This window comes from Scaptodrosophila lebanonensis, unplaced genomic scaffold (assembly GCF_003285725.1).
Source record: "Scaptodrosophila lebanonensis strain 11010-0011.00,11010-0021.00 unplaced genomic scaffold, SlebRS2 tig00000089-arrow-pilon, whole genome shotgun sequence".
NCBI lineage: Eukaryota > Metazoa > Arthropoda > Insecta > Diptera > Drosophilidae > Scaptodrosophila > Scaptodrosophila lebanonensis.
The window spans coordinates 4,148,820-4,172,519 of record NW_022060565.1 but is presented as its reverse complement, the minus strand read 5'-3'; the positions used below and the strand labels follow the sequence as shown (position 1 = coordinate 4,172,519).

Here is a 23,700-nt window from a genome sequence, read left to right as displayed (position 1 = left end):
TTAGCTAGAAACTCATTTCCTACATAATTAATTAAAAAATATACATAAGTATATAAACAACAAACGGCGTTAGTCTCAATTAATAAATAGTATGCTATTTAATAAAGTTTTGATTGATTCGTAGTACTATCGGGTAACAACATGAGAGTCCAAATTAGATTGTATTCCCATTGTACGGGTGTTCGTCGTGTTCACCTTCTTCAATGTCTCTTGATTTGGGCATTGCTTTTCGATTGGGGGGAGCCAACAGAAGCCAGTTGATGGTTGTATGTATTGTATTAAGAAAGCCATACCTACTAAATCCTACTCGCAAGAGTTAGAAAACTAAAACTAAAACTAGATAACCCTTAGCTACGACGGCTCCTCCAACTGCACCAAATGCCGCCCACGGCCATGTTCATCTCAGATCAGGAAGACTGTTCGTATTGCTTTTTAGCTAAATATATGCTCGGAGCTCTGAGCACGGGGCATGGGTCAAGGGGGCATGGGGGCATGGGGTTCGGGGCTCTGTGTCCGGAACTCGATCCAAGGCAAAAAAAATCAATGTGACAAGCACTCTATATATAGTATAGTAGCTACGGTAGACGGTTCCATAACGGAGCCAAAACGAAATACAAACGCTAATGCACGCGACTTAAGCGTAATGAAACCTTTCGATAATCTGCTCAGGACTAGTATATCGGTATAGTGTACACGTAGTCGGATCCTCCTTCAATTGCACCTTTCTCTACGACTATGCTGGCTATTATGGTACGAGTGTTGTGGTTATGCGTTTCTTCAGCTTTCGATTTATAGTAACAACAAGGAGATATTCATACACAAGTACATATGTACTTGTACATACTATATGTATGTATAAACTATATGCAAGTGCAGGCTTTTTTCAATGCGAGCGTAAACAATATATTTTAACACTACCCTTCCATATCTTCCCTATACTCGTACCTGCTACCACTCTCTGCATTATATATAATAATACAAGTATAATTTGTTACGAAACTTTATCACAAAGTATGTGTGTATGTGTGTGTGAGTGTGTGAGTGTATCAAATAATTAATATATATGTATGTATATATGACACTTTAGTGCCAATTGAATTAATTGCTGAGCTCGCTGTGGATGATGCGCTTTCTTCTCTGTAAGTATTACGAGTAGTCCCTAGAATGCGAGTACCTCTCAATGCTAAGACTAATTAAAATGTATATTTATTTACATTTTTACAGCGCAGCGTTGCTTGTTAATCTTTAAACAATAGCGTATCTTGTATGTACACATTTTTCTCATTATGTAGCTAATAGTTCTCTCTTCAAGACTTTAACATTTGTTTTTGGTTTTTGGTTTTAGTTTTAAGTTTGTCGATTGTCGTTTCATTTGCGGCCTCGGCTTGCAATTTTAAGTTCTTTTTGTGTTAATTGTTGTTTGTTGGTTGGGAACTTCGTTAACATTTGCTTGTGTTTGAATATTTTGATTTTTCAATATGCTCCTAATATCGTTAAAAATCATTTACAATGTGGCATTGTGTTTGCTCCTACTACACACATCTATGTAAGTATTTGTTTTGCATCTAAGGTGAGTCTCTGTGTTGCATTGACGCTCATGAGGATGGCTGGATGGGTCTGTTCCACTTCTGTCACTTCTGAGCACTGATCACTAAGCTCGAAGCTGTTGCTCAATCGAGGCAAAAGGGATGTAATCAAGCGAAATTAATGATGCCTTCCAGTGCAAAAATCGCAACTTCTGCTGGATGGTTTCTTTAGTCCGGTGTCATAAGCTCAGAACTAGAACTAGAAGCCTGTGTTAGTTGATGGGGCTCAGCATCCCAACTGGAAACGAACTTAGATAGTAGGATACCATTTTTGGAATTTCACCTAGTATTTGGTATAGAAAAAGCTTTTCTGCAACTTCACTTTCTATCGCAATTGAAGACGGAACATACTTCCAGTAAATAACACCTTAAGATCATTATTTTCACGATAAAACGGAAGGTACACATCTGAACTATCAGCAGTAAGTACTCGTATGTATAATTAACCGGTTCAAGAATGTGGCAGTCATTTCCCAAATCAGGTTCGGGTATCTTGGGTTGGGCTCTTGAGCCGTAGTGTGAGACCCAGAAAAACTGTGAAACTGGATGTGCTGGAGGGGTGACTGGTGGGGTGTGGGCGGGTTTGCTTAAACCTTTTTCTATGTACAATTCACGGGCATTATTTCATTTGTCTGTGGGCTTGTGTTTGTGTGTGTGTGTGTGTGTGTGTGTGTGTGTGTGTGTGTGTGTGTGTGTCTTGTGCAGCGTTGCTGCTGTAGTTGTCGCTTCAGCTTGCCTCCTCGTTAGCGTTTATCACAAAAATATTCATTTATATATATGTAGGTATATTACTAATCTCTATGTAGCTGTAGCATATACCTATGTACATGTACACGCATACATATGTATGTATAGACTCCTTCCTCATTTACAATATTGTTCGTATATAAAGGTAAATAATTGCAGTAAATGTAGCAAATTCGTAAGCAACATGCTTGCCTTAATCCTGCACTCAACTATTCAAAATGAGAGACGCTGTCCACATTCGAGAGCGTGAGTGTATGAGCAAAGAGGGCGAGAGAGAGAGAGAGAGAGAGTAAATGTGTGGAGGAGAGAGCGCTGGAGTCTGACGAAGATTGTAGAAAAAGACTCTCTGAGAGTGTGAGACGGCGATGAAGAAATAGAGAGAGAGAGAGAGAGAGAGAGAGAGAGAGGAAGAGTGTGTGTGTGTGTTCGATTGAAAGAGATGGAGAGAGTGTAACAAGGTTTGATTAGAGCAAGGGAGCACAGCGCGTAAGCAATGGCCTTCGGCCTTGTTCAATGTTTTCTTTTTTTCGTATATACGAGTATGTACAAGGTACAATGCACATATTCGGAGATTACTTAAGATATACTATATAAGTAGTAGTAGTAGTAGTTGTACATAGACTAGGCAAGCTAAGCGTAGGCAATCAGCGTAGGCGTGGCATCTGTGTGTCGCTTGTTCAGTCCGCGAATACTATTGCTCGAAGCTGCTGCTATCCACCGACTGATGGCGCACCAGGATCTTGGGCTAGAGAAACTCGCGCTTGGAGCCGCGGCCACTGCCGCTGCTGCTGCCCGTGGGCGTGGGCAGGGCTGGTGGTGCGCCGGTTGGTGTGGTCGTTGCACTGCCCGTTGGGGAAGCAGCCGGTGCCGCCGCTGGGGGCGGAGTTGTGGCTGTCGTTGTAGGCGTACTGGCGCTGCTCTGCGGCAACTGAGCCGCCGTGAAGTCCTCCTCAAGTAGACGCAGCTGCAGCTTTTCTGCCGATGGACTGGGCGCTGGCGTGGAGGCTGCCAATGCCAACGCTGATGTGGACGCTGACGCTGTCACGCTCGTCGTACCAGATCCAATAGCACCCGTTAGTGTTGCGCTCGCTCCGGCTGCCGTCGCATGTGTCTGCTTAGGAGGCGCCGGTGCTTTCCTGCTCTTCGAGCGTCGCTTCTTGAGCATCAGTGGCCCCAGGCCGTTGCCTCCCGCGCTCGACACAACTTGGACACTTGGATTTAGTAGACCGATGCCAGCGCCAACGCCAGCATTCGCCGCACCGCCCCCTGACGAGGATGGCGCACCTGTGGTTGCCGCTGCTGCTGCCGCTGCCGTGGGTGATGAGATTGTTATCACAGTGTCCACGGGTGTGGTGGCCGCTGCCGTGGCAGGTGTTGTGGGGCTTCCGGCGCCTGCCCCCGCCGCAGCCACCGTCGTCGTCGTCGTTGTGCTGCCGCAACCGCTGCAGATCTCTTCGCCAGGAGTCGTCTGTCCGCTGGAGTCCATCTGAGGTGCCAGCCGCTTGACCAGCTCGCTCAGCAGATCCTCGATCCGACCTATACGCTGCTGCATGCGTTGCAGTTCCAGTCGCACGTCAACCTTCATGTCGAGCACTGTGGCGATGAGATCGCGTTGCGCTAACGTTGGTGGCGTCTCGCGCAGACCCGTGTCGTAGGTATCTGATGTGGTGGCTCGGGAGGAGGCCATTTCGATTTGTCGCTCGCGCTCCAGTGCCAGGTTGCGTTCCTTGGCGGTCGCGGTCCCGGTCCCACTGGGTGCAGGCGTTGTAGTGGCGCCTGCTGTTGTTGTAGTCGTGGCGGCACCACCATCGATGACCACGCGGCTGTCGCGACTTGGTGGGGAGGAGTCAACCTCGCCGCCCTCGTCGATGGTGTCCTGGCGGGCAAGCGTCGCCTGGCTCGCCTGCAGCTTGGGCGCCTTGGGAAAAACCTGAAGGTGGCGTTTAATGGAACATGGCAAAGGCAGAGGCAGAGGCAGGTGGTGGAGGTTGAGCGGGTAAACAGGCAGTTGAAGAGAGATCGGTAGATCGGTGGATCGGTGGTTCAGTGAGTTTTAGTTGTGTACGGTTCGGTTTATTCGTTGTGGGCGGATTTAATTGGGTTGAAAATTTGATTGGTTGATTAATCAGTTGATAGCAGGGAAAGAGGGAGAAGAGTGATTGAGTTTTGATTTAGAAGTGTGTTGATTTTTAGGTTCGATTGTTTGATTGTTTTTCATGTTGTTGTTGCGCATTCATTCAGAGTTGTTTTTGTTGTTGTTGATTTAGAATTATATTTTGGTTTTGATTTAGATTTCGATTGTGGTGGCGTTGCGAAACGTTGCAAAGTGCGGGTGGCAAGTGCAAGTGGATTCCAATCAAATCGGATCAAAGACAGAGTTGCATGTGGAACGGTTTAATAAAAGTTTAAATAGCAGGCGTCCAATCGATTTGATTTTGTTTGTTTGTCGTTGTTGGTTGTTGATTGTTGTCGCAGTGGTTGTAATTGCAGTGAGGCAAGCGAATTTTGTTCGTTTGTACGGGGGAAAAGTCAACGGTAAACGAAATATAGAAACATATCAATCGATTTAAGTTTAAGGAAGAAACAAAGCGGTTTATATCTGTGAATTGTGACTTGTCACAGTGCCTGTGGTGCATGGGAGCAGCGCACTAAATACAAAGTCTAACCAAGTGGACAGAACAGTAACAAAGCGCTATTGTCGATATCGTGCCGGCCCTTGTATCTTATCATCTCATCATCTCGACATCATCTCATCATAATATTATCATCTCATCATAATCTTATCATCATCTCATGTGATAACATCGTTGTTTTTTTTTTTTTTTTTTTTTTTTTTGTAAAAAAAAGGCCCATTTCGTTACTGTTCTGTCTACTACTCGTATGTATATACATATGTATGTATATGCAGATATCGAACCGTACAGGTAGCGATACACATTGAGAGAGAGCATCATCTACTTAAGTTCTAAATGCCAAATAAATAATTCGCAACTAGCAGTAATTAACTGATCGGTGAAACTTACTTTGCTTAATTGTAAATGCTGGAGATTTCAGCAAAACCGAAAATGGCACACAAATCGAATTAATAAATGAAAGCAAAATGGTGGAATCGAAGAACGAAAGTCGTACGTGGAAGAAGAACAAACGAAACGAAAATAGAGTTAGCATTAATGTTTTAGCCAAAACATACATACAAGTATAGTATTGCATATTTCGTTAAAGAAATCAATATTAATGTTAATCGAAAATTGGCAAATTTCTTATCTTTTCTCTTTTTAATGGATAATTTTAAAGTTTGTTTTGTATTTGGTTTTAGTTTAGTATTCTTATTAACGGTAATTACTTTATTCCCTTGTCCACCATTGCTACTCGAAGTACTACTCTGCCTCGCTTGGGCAGTGCTCTCACGCAGACTTTCGCGGGCGCTCAAACTTCTCGAGACGGCTACCTTGGCGCTAGTATCGCTAGCTGAATCGACACTTGAACTGCCCAGAAGGCGTCCCCATTTGCTAGCACGGGTACTACGTGCAGATGGTGGACCCGATGAGGGCGAGGGTGATGGCGACGGTGAGGGTACGGCGGCGGTTGTTAGAATGCGTGAGTCCTCTGTTAATGTGAGTTTGGCAGGTAGCTTCTTGGATAGGTTGGTAATGGATCGATCGATCGTTTTTAACGAGCAGTATAGCAATAGATTTGGCGAGCGCAATACAGCAGGAAATAGGCAGTGAGCGAGAGCGGGGAGAGAAAGAAACGGATAGAGAGAGAGAGAGAGAGAAAGAAGAGAGTGTCGTGTGATGTGTGAAGTACGGAAAGTACGCCGTGTTTAGAAGTTCAAACGAACGGACGTAGCGCAGGAGGGGTGGGTCATGGTGGGTCAGGTTTAGGGATGGCCGGACGGAGTGTGAGATACATGTGTGGAAAATAGTTCAGAATTTTTTCGTTAGTAATTTTGTTAATTAATTCCAGGGGGTAACATTTATTATTTAGCCAAATTGACAACAGAATATTGTACAGCGACAGACACGGATGAAACAGCAGCAACGGAATGGAATGTAATGGAATGAAACAAAACAAATTGCCAGAGCGCATGAAAGAGAATGGGTGGGAGTTTAGTAGCGAGAGATGAACAGAAAACGATCGATGGGAAATAGAGATGAGTGATGATTAAGTGATGGATTGTGCGCGTGCAGTTTGAGGTTATGTTGGATATGTTATCGATCGAGAGTGAGAAAAGAAATATGTATGTGTGTGTGTATGCATGAGAAGGAGATAAAGGGAGAGAGAGAGAGATAGAGAGTTACAGCGTAAGCATGTTAAAAAGACAAAAAAGACACATATCGAGCATAAGTCACTTGTTTACACATCTGTTGCATTTAAATATGAATATTGTATGAAAATAAAAAGACAATTGTAACAATACCAACGACATTAATTAACTGTATTAACGATCAGTGATTGATTGACGGCCACACGGCCAACAACAAACCTGAGCAGTGGCTGTGGCTGTGGCTGTTATGGTGTTCATTAATAACAATGCATCAAAAATGTTAGGTTAAATACACATATACATATACTTTGATATTTCAATACATACTTGAATTAAATGCACTTACAAATACCGATACATACGCACACAACAAAGAACAGAACTCAACAAAACTGAGCAGAACTGAACCAAACTAATAGTAGCGCACACAAAACCCATCCATTAACCAAACTCTCAAACATTAAAGGTAGAGAGAAAGAGTGGGTTTTGTGTATGGGTTTTCATTACAATTATTAATAATTGTTTTTTAATCAAATCAAAACAACTATAACGATAATTCTACAAACGAAGAGCGATTACAGCAAACACATATTGAACGCACATCACATCACATCACATCACACCACATAACAAAACATCATATCGCATTGGCATGGACATGGAGCTGCTGGTTGTGGGTCTGCCGCAGACTCACCTTAGTGCGTTCCGCCTCGCCGTCACCCTTCTCGACGTCGCTCTGGCCAGAACCGACCAACTCTTTGCTGCCAGCCTGCACTTGGGGGGTGCGCCGAAACTTGGAGAATATCTTTCGAACGAGATGATCTTGGTTCTGGGGCAATTGTGGCTCGTTCTTACGCCGTTCGGCCAATTCTTTTTCGCGCTTCACATCGGCCACCTTGCGAAAAATCAGTCGATGTCTGAGATTGTAGGTGAGCACCAGATTGCGTGCAAAGCTATTCGCAAATGCCGAATAGAAATCGAGGACTTCGAGCAATTTATCACGTTTGATGGCATGCAAATCACAATAGGTCAGTGCCCGCACATTGGCGGCACTCTGGCCAACGGCCGAGTCCTTCCAGAATTGATCGCCGAAGACGTCGCCTTTGCCTTTGTCGCACACATCGGGAAGAGAAAAAAAGAAAGGAGAGCACGGGTGGGGCGAGAGTATAGAAGATGGCCAGTGGCCATTAGATTTAAGCATTCGGTAGGTGAACACCAACATGGCTAAGACTTACCCAATATTGCCACAACCTCGTCATCCTGTATGACCTCCAGACTGCCCGTCACAATGAAGCACAGACTGTCGATGCTCTCGCCAGTGTGGTAGAGCAGATCCCCCGGTGCCGAGTGGGACATCATAAAATGCATCGCTAATGCACGCAGACAACCATCCGAGGCCAGACGAAATGCTGGATGCTCGTTAAATACTTTGCGATTTAGATGAACACATATGTCAGCCTTCATATCTTTCGGACAATAGTTTAGTACCTGCGAATTGTGAATGAGTTGCGAGTTGCGTTGTGTGCTCTGCTTCTTCTTCGTATTTATCTTCTTTATCTTCATCTTGTTCTTGTTCTTCTTAAACCGCTTTTGGGATTTTTGTGCCCAATTGAATAGTTGGCATAGACAGGGGCTTGGAGCTTGGAGCTTGGGTCTTTAGGATTAGGGCTTGGGTTTGGACTTGGACTTGGAATTGGGAAGTGTGGATTTCGACGACGAAGGCTTTATGGGCATGGGACTTGCATTTGGATTTGGATTTGAATGGAATATACTTGGTGGACCGGGTGCGGCGCACAATTTATAATGAACCATGTGGTCCTATTTAATATTCGGGGAGTGTTATTGTGAGGGGTTCGGATTGCTTGCTATTGTAAAAACGATAGAGGCACGCACACGCACACATACACTAATACACATACAACATTGACGAATTTACTGGACGACGTGTTCAACGAGTGTCTCTGCATTGGTTTCTGTGCGGCTGGGGGGGAGGCGTGAGGTTGTCGTTTGTAGATTGTCTTCGTGTGTGTGTATGTGTGTGAAGATTTCGGGCTATGTGTGTGTGTGTGTGTGGTTGAGGGTGTGTGTGTGGTGGAGCTTCCTGGTTGCCCTTCAAAAAATAGGCACCTGTCAAGCTGACCACTTTGGCAGACCCATAGAGGATTAAATGAAGTGACCCCGACCCTTTTGGGCGTCCGGTTGCCAAATGTTAAGCGAGCCGTCTGGCAAGCGGGTCGTCTACGGTTCTTCCCTAGGGCTGTACCCTAACGCAGTTCCCTACTACGGCACAAACTACAGTCAACGAAATAGGTATAAAGGTCAGTTTAGTTGTTGCGGTTGGATTTCATCGAACATCAGTGTAAACTCTGCTCATGTTGTTGTTAAACCAAACGAGTCTACAATTCTTGTGCTAGCAGACACGCCCCATCCCGGGAGGGGGCGGGGGCGTGGCGCTGTTTGGTTTAAGTTCATCTAAAGGCATGAATTTGACGGACGCTTTTCGTTTTGGCCCGGATTTTGCTCACGAGCAGCGAGCAGCGAACAAAGAGAGAATTGTTGATCATTGGAAAATACAGAGAGAAGATTTTTTGTGAGTTAGCAAAATGATATTGGCATTGATAATTATTTTTGGTGGCAATATTGTGGTTGTAATTGTTGTTATTGTTATACTATTTGTTTTACAGATTAAATACCAGGTTGCAATAAATAAGTACGAGTATTATATAGTACAGCATTGTTCTTGTTATATAATTTTGGTACTGGGCTTGCACAGAGCGCCTGCAAAGATACACACCTTGGGCAGCTTACCTCGGCTCTCAATCGCTCATAGTACGAGTAATACGCGCATTTTGTGTTTCGGTAAAGGGTTTTTGTTGTTTAATGTTTAGGGCGAGGAATGCTTAACTATTGCTACGTTTTTACAAAATGGCTTTAAGTTATTGTTCGTTGGCTTCGAATATTTTTGCTGAATATGCGGAAGCAACTTTTAAATGATAGGAAAAATAAAGCAACAGCAGTAGCGGTAGTGGTAGCGACGACGGAGGCGGAGGCGAGCGCGAAGGTGTTAATAGTTTTTGTCATTGTCATAAATATTATTATTTTTTCAAAATAGAATTTAGAGTTCTTGAAAATGGGAAGAGTTTGGTGTCGGTGTGAGAGAGTGTGTCGGTGTGAGTGTAAGGAAGTTGTTGTCTTGAGGAGCTGTCAAAAAACGAAGCAATGGGGGTCTTTAAGTCACATTGGCTCTAGAAAATGTAAGACCCGCTCGTATCTACATACATAAGTACTGTGTAGTAGGTGAGTAGAGTATTTATGTGTGTGCAATCGACTAGAGCGCATAGAAGCGGAAGCTACGAGTTCTAGGTGATAAGTGAGAGGTGTGAGTACGAGTGCTGCGTTTTAAGTTGTACGTCGAGTGTATTAGAGACAGTGAGAGATGAAGTGCTCTACGTTTTCTTGATATACATACATACTTGTATATGTATAGTATGTACAGAGCCTTATCATTCGCAAATCCATGTACATACACACATTTACATAAATATTTGTTAGTTCTCTATTCTAGGCACAAGATAGAGCATTAATAATAATTTATGGATAATAAATATGTTGAAACTTGTCCAGGCTATCTAACAGCTACAGATGAAATATCCAATAACATTTTAGTGGGTTTCCTAGTTGCAATACTTGTTGAAGGGTTTTATCAAAAATTTCCTTAGAAATGTTGAGTTTATGAATAGACCTGCAATAATATTTGACCAAGCACTAAATCGCTGAAAGAATGCAAAAAGCATTTCGAAACCAGAGACTACGTAGTATATTCTATTTTGTAGCTCAACCGTCTCTTTCAAGGCACATCCAAGGCAGAAATTTGCCTTGAAGTTTGTTTTGAAATACAAGTATGTTTGGATGCATTTCTCCAAAGATGATCTAGAAGTCGTTCAATAGAAAAGGTATCTTAAGGTGTTGTTTCAACTTTCCATCAAAAGCGGAAAACCATTAGATACGCGTGTTTTTGGTGCTCATCAAATATAGATGTATTAATAAAGTATATCTACAAATATCTATAATAAAATTCTTTTACTAATTTAAAGCGCTGATTTGGAGAAATGAAGATTAATATCTATGATATGCATATTTATTGATCTATGAATGATTTGATTTGAAAGCAATCCGCTAGGTTTTATATACATAAGTCTTTCATTCATGTCTATGCGGTTTTTTTAGGAAGGGACGCAAAAAGCGTTGCAAGCTTTCCAGCAAAATAAAAAGCGAATGATCTACATTTTATATAAATATCTTTTGGTGGTCATTTTGTTGTTGTTGTTGTTTACTATTGCTTGGGATGAGACATCGGTGGCAGTGACTGGTCTGCTCAACTATTGCGAATTGGTTAATATTAATTAGGTGCTGGCAAAATTTACCTTCTCGGTATCGAGCCCCTTGGTCATGGCCCACGTGGAGACGACATAGTCCATCACCCGCTCGCTGAGCGCCTTCGGCACCTCGTGCAGTTTCATAAACTCGCGCACGTTGTTCAGCATGTCGTGGTACTTGGCGGTGGCCGAGGTCATTTGTTGTATGATGGTGGTCACGTGACCGAAAATCGTCGCGTACAGTAGAGCTATAGATATGTAGTAGTAGTTGGTGGTGGTGGTGTTGGTGGTTGTGGTACATTTTCATGCGATCGCATGGGGAGCGGCATGGGAGACAAGAAGAGACTGTTAGAGCTTAGATGACAAAATATCCCACGAAGTACCGCCCACATAATGTCAGACAGCAGGCACAGCACTACCTTATGCATGATACATATAGTATGTGAGTGTCTGTGTTTCTGTGAGTGTGGCTATGGGTGTGTGTGTGTGTGTGTGTGTTGGTGTTGGCGTTGGTGTTTGAGTGAGTTCGTGCCTTAGAGAGACAGAGGTATGAGTACACTTGGTTGCTGGAGTTATCTGATACTTAGTCTAAGTTCGGGGAGTCTACAAGTAGTGTGTAGAGAAAGAAGCGCGCAGATAGTCGAGGAGCGTGTTACAAGTCGATTTGCGCATGCGCGTGGCTAGAACAGTAATAAATGCGGCGAATTGGACGAGCGACAAGAAAAGACATACACATACAGACAACAATATTAAATGCTGAGGAAAAGGTGCTGAGGCGCACATTGCGCGCATGCGTCGTATGTATATCTAAGAGCTGATCCCTCAACTCAATATACTCAATAAATTGTGCACGACGCGCTGGCGCAATGTGTGCCTAGCATTTCTGGAAAGGATGGAAAATGTGGAGAGTGTGTGGCTACTTGAGTTGTGTTTGTTGACGAGATTGCGGACGATGAGAAAGATGATTGCGATGATTACACAAAACACAAAACGAGACAGCAACAGAGGCGACAAAATAACTCACACATAGCGACGAATTGTCCAACTATGTCCAATAAAAATTAATTCCAAAGAACACGAAGAAAAATCAAATTTCTCTCGATAATAGGAAAAGAAGGGAATGTGAATGAAGTCAGTTCAAATATTGATTATGTGTGTGTGTGTGTGCGTATTGGAGTGTCTGTTGTGAGGGCAGGGGCGGTTGCTACACCAATTCCAGCAGTTATTAGTTCTAGCGGCGCTATTTGTGTCTAAGAATCACGTGCACCGATGCTTGCCCAGCCCAGGCGGCCCAATCCATAGCCACCGCATCATTATTCTTTTCGTTAAATTGTACATGATTTTTAGGAGGCTGAGCAAACGATCGGGTGGGCACACAACTCTGTGCGGGGCACACAAATGTTCTACAGCTTTTAAATGATTACGATTGGAGCGTTGATTTAAAAGCGTTGCGCGTTTGGGAAACTTGGACGCGGCAACGGAACGTGTTTGAACACAGCACCTGCAATGATCATCATGCAGATGGTGAACACCTTCTCGTTGTCCGTCTCGGCAGCTACGTTGCCAAAGCCCACCTGTAAAGAGAATCAGACATAAAGAGAGATTAGTTCAATTGTAGCTGCGGTTTGGCATTCTGGCAGTTCAGAGGAATTCATCTTCCTAACTGCATATTCATATTCTGGTATTCAGAGGAATTCATCTTTCTAACTGCATATTCATATTTTGTTCTTAGCAGGTTAGCTCTATCCCTGACTGTCTGTCTTTTTTTTTCCGCGTCTCCTTAACTTCAGCATTCGTCGAAGCTAATTCGAGCGTTAAATTGAGAGAAGTATTGACTCTAAAGAACTAGAATTTCGGCAACTATCACCAATATTAACAAACTGGCTAGCAATTGGACTAAAATCAAAGAGTTTAATTGCTAAAGAATCAGTATTTTGAAGCCCCCCCTTTCAATTCTAACTACAAGGCAGAAATATTGTATTGGACAGTGGTACAGAATTAGCTTTCCTGCTCTGCTCTGCTGCAGCCGAAATGCTCCAAAATATATTCGTTCTAACCATCGTTTTCTATTAATTTCAAAAATAGGCATAATCCTTCAAAACTCTAAAGCCACAATTGCTTTTAAAAGGGAAAGCTAAGGCAGATTTCCGGTCGATGTCAGCCATTTTTAGTTTCGTCATGGTAATGTCTTAGGGAAAGGGGCTTCGAAGTCTGGACAAGCTTATCTAGACTATATGATGTACGCCTGCTGGGCGCTTTCGACTTACTGAGGTCATGCAGGTCATCGTAAAGTACAAGGCTGTCACATACATGCTCTTCCTCGAGGGACCGTTGACTAGCTCGGGTCCAGTGTCGTTGCTCCAGATATACGAGTACGGAGACTGCGTCACATTGGCCAGCTTCCACAGCCAACTGTATTGAATCTGCAATAACGAATAGTATGTATAGGTGGAAGGGGGATGCCTAGGCGGTGGCGATAGAGGACTACTTACCCCATTGTCGGCATCGCTACGTCCGATCGAATACCAAATGCAGGCTAGCCAGTGCGCCACCAGCATGTAGAAGCAGAGCAATAGTATTAACATGGCTGCCCCGTACTCCAGATAGCGGTCTAGCTTGCGCACCACACGGCCAAGGCGCAGCAGTCGCACCACCTTGAGCGCACTAAACAGCGACCCGATGCCATCCTCGTCCCGGTCGAAGGCATTGAAAACATCGTAGGGCAGGCAGCTGAGCAGATCGATGATGAACCATGACTTCAGGTAGTTCATTCGTATGACCTTAGGATCGCTAACCACCTCGCCACCGGGTCCGACGAAGGTGGTGTGAAAGTTTAACACTAATCGGGTACATAGAGCATAGTATAGTTGTTGTGTGCTATGCCGATGGCACTTGTTCCTACTTACCAATATCTATAAAGAATATTACATCGACTATCGAATCGACGACGAGCAGGGAAACATCCTCTGAGGTTTTATTTTTAAACGCTACATTGTATGGCACCTGCGATTGGGATGAGTACAAACGATGAGGGCATTATTACAGCTTGTTACAATTGCCAGCCTGTGGCATGTCAATCAGGGTTTGTATGCCCGTCTGTCTGTCTATCTGTCCATCTGTCTGTCTGCCTGTCTGTCTATGTGTCTGCTGGTTGCGTGGTAAGCGGCTTAAGTGTTTTTTGGTCTTTAGGCTGACTTCAAACTGAGACACAGGCTTACGCTGAGGCGGAGGCGGAGGCGGAGGTTGGGCTTGTGCTTGTTGAGCAACAGTTTGTGGTGCCTCCTTATTGCAGCTAGTGGTAGTTGTTGTTGTTGTTGTTGCGGTTGCTGTTATCTTTTCTGTTACTTTAAGTGCCTGCTACAGTTACATGCCCCCTCATGCATACATTGCTCTTGTGGAGCACTGTGTATGCCTCCGCCTAAGACTGCGGCTCATTGTTGTTGCGGTTACCGATTTCCTCCTCTCTCTCTCTATATATATGTACATTAATTTAAGCACATAACACAGATCCTCCATAAGCGGTTCACACACACGCACACGCACACATGCACAGCCACACATATCCTCCTCCTAGACACTGGCAGTGGCAAACCAAAGTTGTGTCGTCTGCTCGTTTGCCACTTGGATATGCAAATGTGTGTGTGTGTGTGTGCACATGCGAGAGGGAGAGAGAGAGAACTGTAACGACCATTATCTGATTTCTTGACTTGTATGTAGTTGACTTTGTGAACGGTCTATCCACGCTTTTATGCCACGTGGGTCGCTTATAAAGTTTCAGAAAGCTTGTTTATAAAGCAACCATACCAGCAGACATTTGCTTTGTTGTAGAAATTGTCAGAACTTGCCCAAAAAGCACTGTTTGCGACTGCGACTGACCAATCTAGGGTCTATTCCCACTGTGGGAGTCGCAAACATTTTATAGATATTTACAAATAGTTTTCTTTTCAATTTAAATACTAGTTCTTCAATTTTTTTAATGTATACAATGTACACTTTATTAAACCAGTAGTTGAAAATAAGTTCTTTAAAGCTTAACTCTTCTATTGCATTTTGAAGGCATTCCTTTCTTTCCGGCCAGATGAAAATCTTGGTTTCAAAAATTATGCCCTGACTTTCGCATTACTTAGCTAGAATTGTATTATAATTAAATTAAATCGCCATTATACTTATAAACTCATATCAAGCGATACGAAACCAATTAGAATTGGAAGAATTCACGATTTTTTTTTTTTTGAGTTTGCGAATTCTTAAAATAAATATTTGAACTTAATTTCTTTTAAATATACTCAAGCAAGAAAGTAGGTTCTACAATTCTGCAACACACTGACGTTTCTATTTCATTTAAAACTTTTCGATTTCTACCTTAAAATAACGATAGTAAACTGATATTATTTAATATTCTCAGATATATAATTTTTTTATACTTCAAAGTGCTCTTCAACACAAAATGAATGGCTCTGTATTGAATGTTAAATGTTTCAGCGAGCCTCTGATTTTCGTATGTTAGGTGTCCCTTTTTTTAAATTTGGTTCGAATGTGGAACATTTCAGCATTTAAAGACCCAACAAAGTGGAAATACTCGTATGCAAATATTGCATTTGTGTCGAATTCAACTAAAAAGTTGCCTCCAAAATCATGCACTTTTATTTTGGGCATTAATCGAATGAGCGCTTAAAAGTTTCGCAAAATAATCTATAAATCCATCAAAGAGCGACGCTGATTTCATTAAATAATGAAAAAAATATATGTATATGTACGTAGAGTGCCTGGGGAAATTGCTGTAGCGCTGCCATGAAAATATGCAGGCAATGCCGTAGGCTTTTAATGAAATAATTTTGGCCAGCGCCGAAAAGTATGCAGCGGACTTTGTTTTCAGGCAAGAGAAGCGGCGCGAATTGTAAAACGAACCCAAAGCCAGTCCCTGGTACTAGACAAAATGGGCGTGGGCGGATGCCAGCCAGCCGTCGGGCATAAAGCACACACGCACACATACACACACGAACAAATGTGTACGAGCATGTGTGGGTGTGTGTGTGTGTGTGTGTGTGAGTCAAGTTGAGTTGTTGAGTGCAATTTAAGCGAAAATGTTAACATCTTGTTGACGGAAATAAGCACGATTCAAGTAGACAAGCGACAAAAACAACAACCGCACCAACAACAACAACAACAACAACAGCAACAATAATAATAGCAGCGAAGCGAGCACGAGGTACCGAGATGAATAGGCGCTGCACAGCTGGCAGGGGGAGGGGGCTGGGCATGGGCGTGGGCGTGTCTAAGTAGTGTGGGACGCCAGACGCCATGCTTGACTTATGTGACTGGATGTGAGGCTTGTCCCAAAAAAACAAACATCATGATAAATGGGTGGTCGGTCAGGTCAGGTGCTGGGAAAGGGGTCTGAGTTGTGTGTCGCGGCAACCCACAAAAACAACTGCCGCAGCAACAACATTCATTTCGGTTATGCGATATGATTTATAAGAGGAAGGGCTGGCGATGAGAATGGGGGACTCACCATGATGGCGGTATAAAATGTTAAACACAATATCACCCAATCCCAAATTGCTTTAAATGCACAATAATGCAAGAGTATGTGTGGCGGCGTCTTCGGCGCTTCCTGTCTGTATTGCGGCATAATATCGGCGCTCAGTGACATCATCTGCATCGGATATCGTGAAATATGGAGAGAGAAAGAGAGAGAGAGAGAGAGAGAGAGAAAGTGTGTGTTTGTTAATTATGTAGCGGACTGGAAGTGAGAGAACCCTCAAGATCGTGCTCACATGCGCCAGATTCGACTGCTTCGTTGGATCCTTCAGCGTTGGTAAGTGGGCGCTGAATTGGCGACTGCGCGTCACCGAGCGGGCTAATTTCGCGAATTTCGAGAGCCCTAAAACTGGAAGGAAAAGATTAACCGCTATTGTAAAGAGACCGAGAGAGAGAGAGAGAGAGCGACGAGCAAGAGCGCGTATATTACAGCAAAGAAAATAAAGAAGAGCACAGAAAAAAAGAAAAATAAAACAAAGATACAAGAATAATATTGTAGATGCAAGATAAACCAGAGATGGTCATCATGTTGATTATTGTGTTTCCACACAGATATATACATACATACATACATACATATAATCATTCATATTTTGCATACATATATAGTAGGTATATAAAGAGATAATCGGTGTTTTTATGTTTTTATATACAATGCATAAGCATTTTCATATGATTTGTTTGTTTGTTTGAGTGTGTGTGTGTGTGTGTGTGTGTGTGTGTGTGTGTGTGTGGATTGCAGGGTTGCAGATGACGGTGTATTGCGAGTGTGGTAAATAGAGAGAGACAAAGAGAGAAAGAGAGCAAACAATAGAGTAGGTACAGTTGATAATTTAAACGCAAATTCGAGAGTAAGTATCATTCATATTAGACAGAGAGAAACAAATAGAGAGAGATAGAGAGATAGAGAGAGAGAGCATGATATAGTGTGCTTAGGAGTGTATGGGAGAGGCCAATCAAGTCTTCTGGTATCGGTGTGGAGTTCTCGTTTATGGTGAGTGATTGCGAGTGGGGCAATTTATTTGTGGCAGTGTCTCTGATGATCTTTTATATACATAACTACATATATACACGCTTAGGCTAAATATCGAATATGCTCAGATAAAACGCTTAGGCAATAGGCTTACCACCCTTGGTGTCCTCGCTGTCGATCGGCTGCTTCAGCGCCGTTATGTCCCGAAACGTCAACAGGAATAGCACAACCAAATCCCTTTCGTTGCGAATGGGCGCCACTTGCAAGAGCAGCCATAGCGGTGTTTCTACAGCAACATTCGCATTTAAATCGCAGCAGGAGTGATATGGAAAGAAAAACATGGGATTAGCCGGGTCTAACAGAATCAACATGCATTTAATTACATATTCTAAGGATACATTTATTTTCTATTGAATCGGAAGTGGTGCTTGGTCTTAAGACTAAGTGCATATTGTTAAGAAAAATAATACAAGTATTTTCCCACATATTATTTGTATTATTCGCATATTTTCCAATTATTTTTCGATAGCTTGCTTATGGTTAATTTAGACAATTGTAATATCTGGTATTTTTTTCCAGCTTTTCAGCTGAGGTTGAAGATGCCAGTGCCTTCTTTTTCTGTCTAGGCCATTTCACAGAACCCAGGCTAACCTCCTTTATCGTTTGGAATAAGCCCTGGATTGTGCAAAAACATTTGAGGCAATAAAATAATTATTATTTCAAATGAACTCTGTCGACAATATTAACTACCCATAGGTAGGTGGTGAAGCCTAGAGCTCTTATGTGGGCCTGAAAAGCAATGCCCCATATGAATTGGTAATAGCGGACTTGGCTGAAATGGAGCCGTGCGCTCGTTTTTGAAAACGCAATTTGTGCTCCGACTTTGGCTCGATTGCCGGCAATTTGCGGCGCCGCTGCCATTACGATACCAATAATCGAATTGTAATAAAGCTGCAACAAAACCAGGTCAATGAGGCACCGACCGACGCATTGACGGCATGCAAGCAAAAACACAGACCAGCTGACAGATGGATCGGCCGCCACCGACAACGACAACGACAACAATACCGACAGACCCAGACCCAGGCCCACACGCACTTACTGCGCATGGCACTTTAAAGCAATTATTGAAATAATGGGTGGTCCGACTGACTGGACTGATTGTAGCATGCAGGCGTCCGTGCGTTCGGGTCCGGGTCCGGATTGGGATCGGGGTCTGGGTCTTGGCACGGCCATAAAAACAATGCATAGCATGCTATGAAAATTATAATGTACGATATGGTAACTGCAAATGGAAGTGCGGCTGTCTCTCTGTGTGTTTGTGTGTGTATGAGTGTGTTTTACATTTGCAGACCAATCAACATTAATTGCAATTCAATTTGCATTTGTATCGATAGAAAAGCGGCCGAATTCGCTGCCCACCCTACCCCCCAGTCGTCCCAATTGCCCCCGTCGCAATTGCAGCGCACGTGACGTATACGCAATTTACTGTGAAATGTGCAACTGACAACGGATGTGCGTTTCCATGTCTATGTCCGTGTCCGTATCCGTGTCCATGTCCACGTCCGTGTCTGTTTTCGTGTGATTATGCTTGTGTTCATGCGTGCGTTAAAAGCATAATTACTGGCTAATTATATGCGCAATTTGTTCAGACGTCCCCCACAGCTGTCACCGGCTCCTCCTCCTACTTGTACCTCCATACCCGTAGCTGCGTCACTGGCCAAGTGATGGCCAAAATTTAATCATGACGATGTCCGAAAACTGTTGTGGGGACATCTGCGCGCCCAGGACCAATTAAGCCCTCAGGAGGCGTTGTGTGTCGTTGGTGGTTACTTCTCTGGTTATTCGGCCGATCGGTCTTTCTGTCTGTCTGTCCGTCTGTCTGTCACGACTGGCCGGCCACTCCACAAGTTGGTTGCTTATCAATCGGCCGTAAGCAACGGTAAATGGCCAAGGCCAAAAGGCAGCAAACGAATTCCGGCAAGCACACTCGTTCAATTCGCCACCCAAGAGACAACTGTCGACATATTGAATTTGTGCAACACACACTCACACACATCTACGAGAATAAGCTGCATACGCATATAGTATATTGTATAGTGTATGTGTAGACTCGTTGTCGATTTTCATAATAATTTCCATTGGCCTTTTTTGTTTGTGCCGCCTTCTGTTTGATTGGTTTTGCTACGTGCCACACAGTCGAGCCGTCAATGGGCAGGCAATCAGGCGTCATCATCATCATCATCATCATCAACCTCACCATCACCCTCGCCCTCGCCAACGCCAGCATCACCCTAGCCGACATAATCATGTTAAGCCATTTCTGCTCGGCCTTACACCTTTTGACATGGCAGCACAGGTAAGCAGCGTAAATTGAAAATGTCAAAGCGACTAAGCCAGCGGTGCCCAAACCTTCCACTTCCACTTCCAATCCCACTTCCGCATTCATGCACATCCACATCACAACTTCATCATAGCTTCTAGACTTTAGGCAGCATAGTAGAACGCATTTGATCCGAATCCGTTTTTTTGCAGAAACTGAGAATTAAACTGCAGTGGATTCCAGGAAACGAAATGGCAGATGAGTTGCCAAACGCAAAATATGTCTAAACCAATTAATTGGTTAAATGGCAAAATCTGTAAGGAAGGCTGAAAAACAACTGCTGGATGTCCCATAAAAAAGAGAGATCTTTAAAGAACCTATCTAAAGGTTTATGGGGCCTTCTCTTCAATAAAGAAGCATGTCTATCCATTTAAACTCACGTCAGTAGTGACTTTACCTATAATGAACGATACACGACGATACACCAGTGCTGGATGTCCCATAAAAAGAAAGATCATTAAATAACCTATCTAAAGGTTTACGGGGTCTTCTCTTCAATAATGATTCATTCGCGACTAAACCACCTCAAAATCTGTATGGAAGGCAGAAAAACAACTGATGGATGTCCCATGTCTTTAAAAAAAACATATCTAAAGGTTTACGGGGCCTTCTCTTCAATAATGATTCAATATAATTCATTCGCGACCAAAACCACCTCAAAATCTGTAAGGAAGGCTGAAAAACCACTGATGGATGTAACACAAACAAGGATAGATCTCTTAAGAAGCATATAGTTCGTTCGGCTAAAACCACCTCAACGCTGTCTATCCATTTAGACTCGCTTTAGTAGAGCCTAGACCATAATGCACGCACACTAGCACTGTTGTAAAACAGTAGCTCTTTTCAAGGTCCTAGTCCAATGTAACTTGATATTTGCAGCACTCGTATCACTTTCAGCAGGAAGACCCCATATTGTATAAATGCTGTTAATTAACAAGCAGACTCCAGTAATATTCATTCGCAGTGGTGTGGCATTTATAGAAAGACAAGCAAAGACTGCGTGTTTGATGTCCAAATGCTCGCTCCTTCTGCTTCAATCCATTGTGGCTTAGTCTATTAGGGGTTAGCCCCCGCTTTAAACTAGCCAGCTACTTGAGGTTGCGTTAAGTGATTCCGCCTACCTTGCGTTTGTGCCTTGCCGAACTGCGACAGCGCGCAGCCACATTGCAAATCTGAAAATTGATAGGCGGGTGGTAACCGATAAATAAACAATAATTGCATATTGGGCTAGAGACTGGGCTTCGGGCAACACAGTTCCACACTCCAAGTAGGTCAACACGGGGCGCGAAAGGCATTTGATTACTAGGAATAGCAGCTGTCTATGGGGCAGTAGCGACGACAGCGTGGAGCGGCTTACGATAATTTTATTTTGCAATTATCCATAATTGGGGCACTTGGTGTTAGTGAGGCGTGTAGTTGAAAATGTGCTCGTGCAGCAGTTTTGAGTGCTTGGGTGCTTGGGTGCTTGGACTCGGGCAGATGGACGACGAGATGGCAAATGACATTTCGCGCTTGCTACGGAATCGGAATATGGATTGGGCAATGAGGGGCGGCAGTCGATGGTGTGCGAACATAACCTGGCGGGCACGCCTGCCAGGAACTGTCCGAAACTGATTGATGAGCAGCACTTCAAAGAAGCAGCAACGTTAATGAAATTAAAGTAAGGTTCCGGCGCTAGCAAAATGAAATATGAATGTCGGCCTAAAAGCGTGTGCTATAATATGCTGAATTTGCCTTCGCTCCTTGCTCTGACTCCCACGCCGACAAACACACGGACAGACAGACAGACTGACAGACAGTCAGACAGGCAGGCAGGCAGGCAGGCAGGCAGGCAGGCAGACAGACAGACTTTGGAACAGACACAAAATGCAACAATTTATTACGACTGCTCGAGCATAAATCCTAATAATGTATGCCCAAATCCGACACAGACTGAGCCGGGGCCCAGCATCAGCTTCGAAACAGCGCACACAAAACAAGAATCATCCGAACGGTTGCGGACGCAGTCCCGACCGGCATTCAGCATTCACAGAGCTTAGCACAATACAGCAACAAGCTGAAAAATGTTTTGGGGGTGTGGAGAAGGTGCTTATTAACTCGGGTCTCTATTCCTGTGTATGGGGGAGGAGAGCGTGTGAGAGATTGTGGGGTCGACTGCAAATAATAACAAGCCTTAGCACAATTTAGCATACATAAATCGAACTGGCGGCCATTCCATTACACTGCCCCCTCTACCCTCACAAGCACCTCCGGCTCTGTTCCATTGAGCATGTCAATTTGCGCTCTACTGAGTTGGACTGACGAGGTGCCACACAAAAGGTAAAGCGTGCAGCCTACAACTTCAATGAGGCAGGTACCTCAATAGAAAATGATATAGATATAGATAGTCACTGACACTTACTGTTCTTCTTATAGAGCAAAATTTCAAATTGATCCTGTTGCTGATTCTCCAGCGTATACTCCAACCGTCCCACCGTCTCCTTATCTGTCAGCTCGCCGTACATGAAGCCGCATCTAAATGGGAATAAAACAAGTGGAAGAAAGAAGGAAAAACGAGAAGAGCAAATCGTCACATATGGACGAGGTATTATTCTTGATTTGGTCAAGTTGGTCAAGCACAATAAGCAGGCACATAAGCATACACAAGAAAAAACAAATAATAAGCGCTTTAACATAGCATGCCACCAAGTCAAATGCGGTAATTAGCAAGTAATAGACTCAGCTGGGCTAATACAATTTTAAAAATAGTTCTTTCACGGTACCACCTAAAATTTCGGCATACCGTTTTAAAAACATAAACATGCTAGCCGGTACTTAATTAAAATAGTATTCCAATCGCCCTACAAATGTTCATTTCAACTATTGCAAAGTGTTAATGAACACGTTTCTATTTATACTCGGTTTTTTCTGATTTTTTACCAACAAGCGCTTAACTTACGAATGCATCTACTAGAAATCTGACACTTTAACTGCAACAAGCAAATTGTGGCAGACTAAACAAATAGATTTGTCATGCATATACTATAAGTATGTAAAGATTAAAGGGAAAAAGTTTTGTTTTAGTTGCTAACAAAATATTGTTCTTATTTTATTTCAATCGGCTGATTTTCATAACGAATTCAATACCAGTATTTTTCCTTATTGTAATAACCTTGGAAGTCATTTTTGATGATCCAAAGGGGGAAGGAGGTCGAAACGTGACTGAATTATTTGCTGAAGCAAAAGCAGCGGCCCCACATTGGGCGCCACATTTAAGTGCTTAGACAGGCATGCGAGAAGGAAGGAGGCTGGGCCAGGTATCTTTTTTGGCTCTTTAAGTGGCGCAACATGACCCAGCCAGCTGCGTAGTTTCTGCCAACTTTCTACCAACGCTGCTCAATGTCCTCTGAGGCCCATTGAATGTCATACGGGCAGTAGTACGAGTATAGTTGCAACATGGTGCTCCCTAGCAAACAAAAAACTGCTGCATGCTTTCAGGGTGGTGCAAAAGAAATATATGCAAGCGTAGAACCGCAAACACACACACACACACAAACACATCGCAACTATGATGACGTCAGCGCAGCGAAAGCAGCGCACGAATGGAAAATGGCTGCAATGGAAATGAAAATGCAGCACAATAAAAACTGTTAATTTGCTATGTTGTTTTTGTTGTCGCTGCTGTAAATGGCAAATCATACTGCCAGCTAGCCTGCCATCATGCCGTCATGCCGTCATGCCATCCTGCCGGCATGCTTGCCTGCCTGACCACCCTCCCGCGCCGCCTGGTCGTGTCCGACCCCTGCCCTTCCAACGTATTTATGCCATCGAAAAGTTCAACAAACTAT

The 23,700-nt window shown here is 43.5% G+C and overlaps 2 protein-coding genes across 2 annotated transcripts in view; one reads left to right on the top strand and one right to left on the bottom strand.

Moving 5' to 3' along the window:
- The first annotated feature begins 3,562 nt into the window (after positions 1 to 3,562).
- LOC115626981 lies at positions 3,563 to 7,974 on the top strand. The gene is given in 4 exon segments (XM_030522497.1): positions 3,563 to 3,704; positions 3,782 to 4,269; positions 7,289 to 7,701; positions 7,830 to 7,974. Coding segments are annotated over 4 exon segments (1,188 nt in total).
- Positions 7,975 to 10,914: 2,940 nt separating this feature from the next.
- The window catches only part of LOC115626687 (potassium voltage-gated channel protein eag), a 46,199-nt gene continuing 33,413 nt past the window's right edge, over positions 10,915 to 23,700 (bottom strand). Inside the window, exons 3-11 of the mRNA XM_030522115.1 lie at positions 22,275 to 22,387; positions 17,645 to 17,776; positions 16,754 to 16,866; positions 16,489 to 16,632; positions 13,883 to 13,979; positions 13,469 to 13,815; positions 13,244 to 13,399; positions 12,478 to 12,550; positions 10,915 to 11,224 (exon numbers count right to left, since the gene is read on the bottom strand). Coding sequence (XP_030377975.1) covers positions 11,004 to 11,224; positions 12,478 to 12,550; positions 13,244 to 13,399; positions 13,469 to 13,815; positions 13,883 to 13,979; positions 16,489 to 16,632; positions 16,754 to 16,866; positions 17,645 to 17,776; positions 22,275 to 22,387 — 1,396 coding nt within the window. The 3' untranslated portion in view covers positions 10,915 to 11,003. The remainder of the gene's footprint in view (positions 11,225 to 12,477; positions 12,551 to 13,243; positions 13,400 to 13,468; positions 13,816 to 13,882; positions 13,980 to 16,488; positions 16,633 to 16,753; positions 16,867 to 17,644; positions 17,777 to 22,274; positions 22,388 to 23,700) is intronic.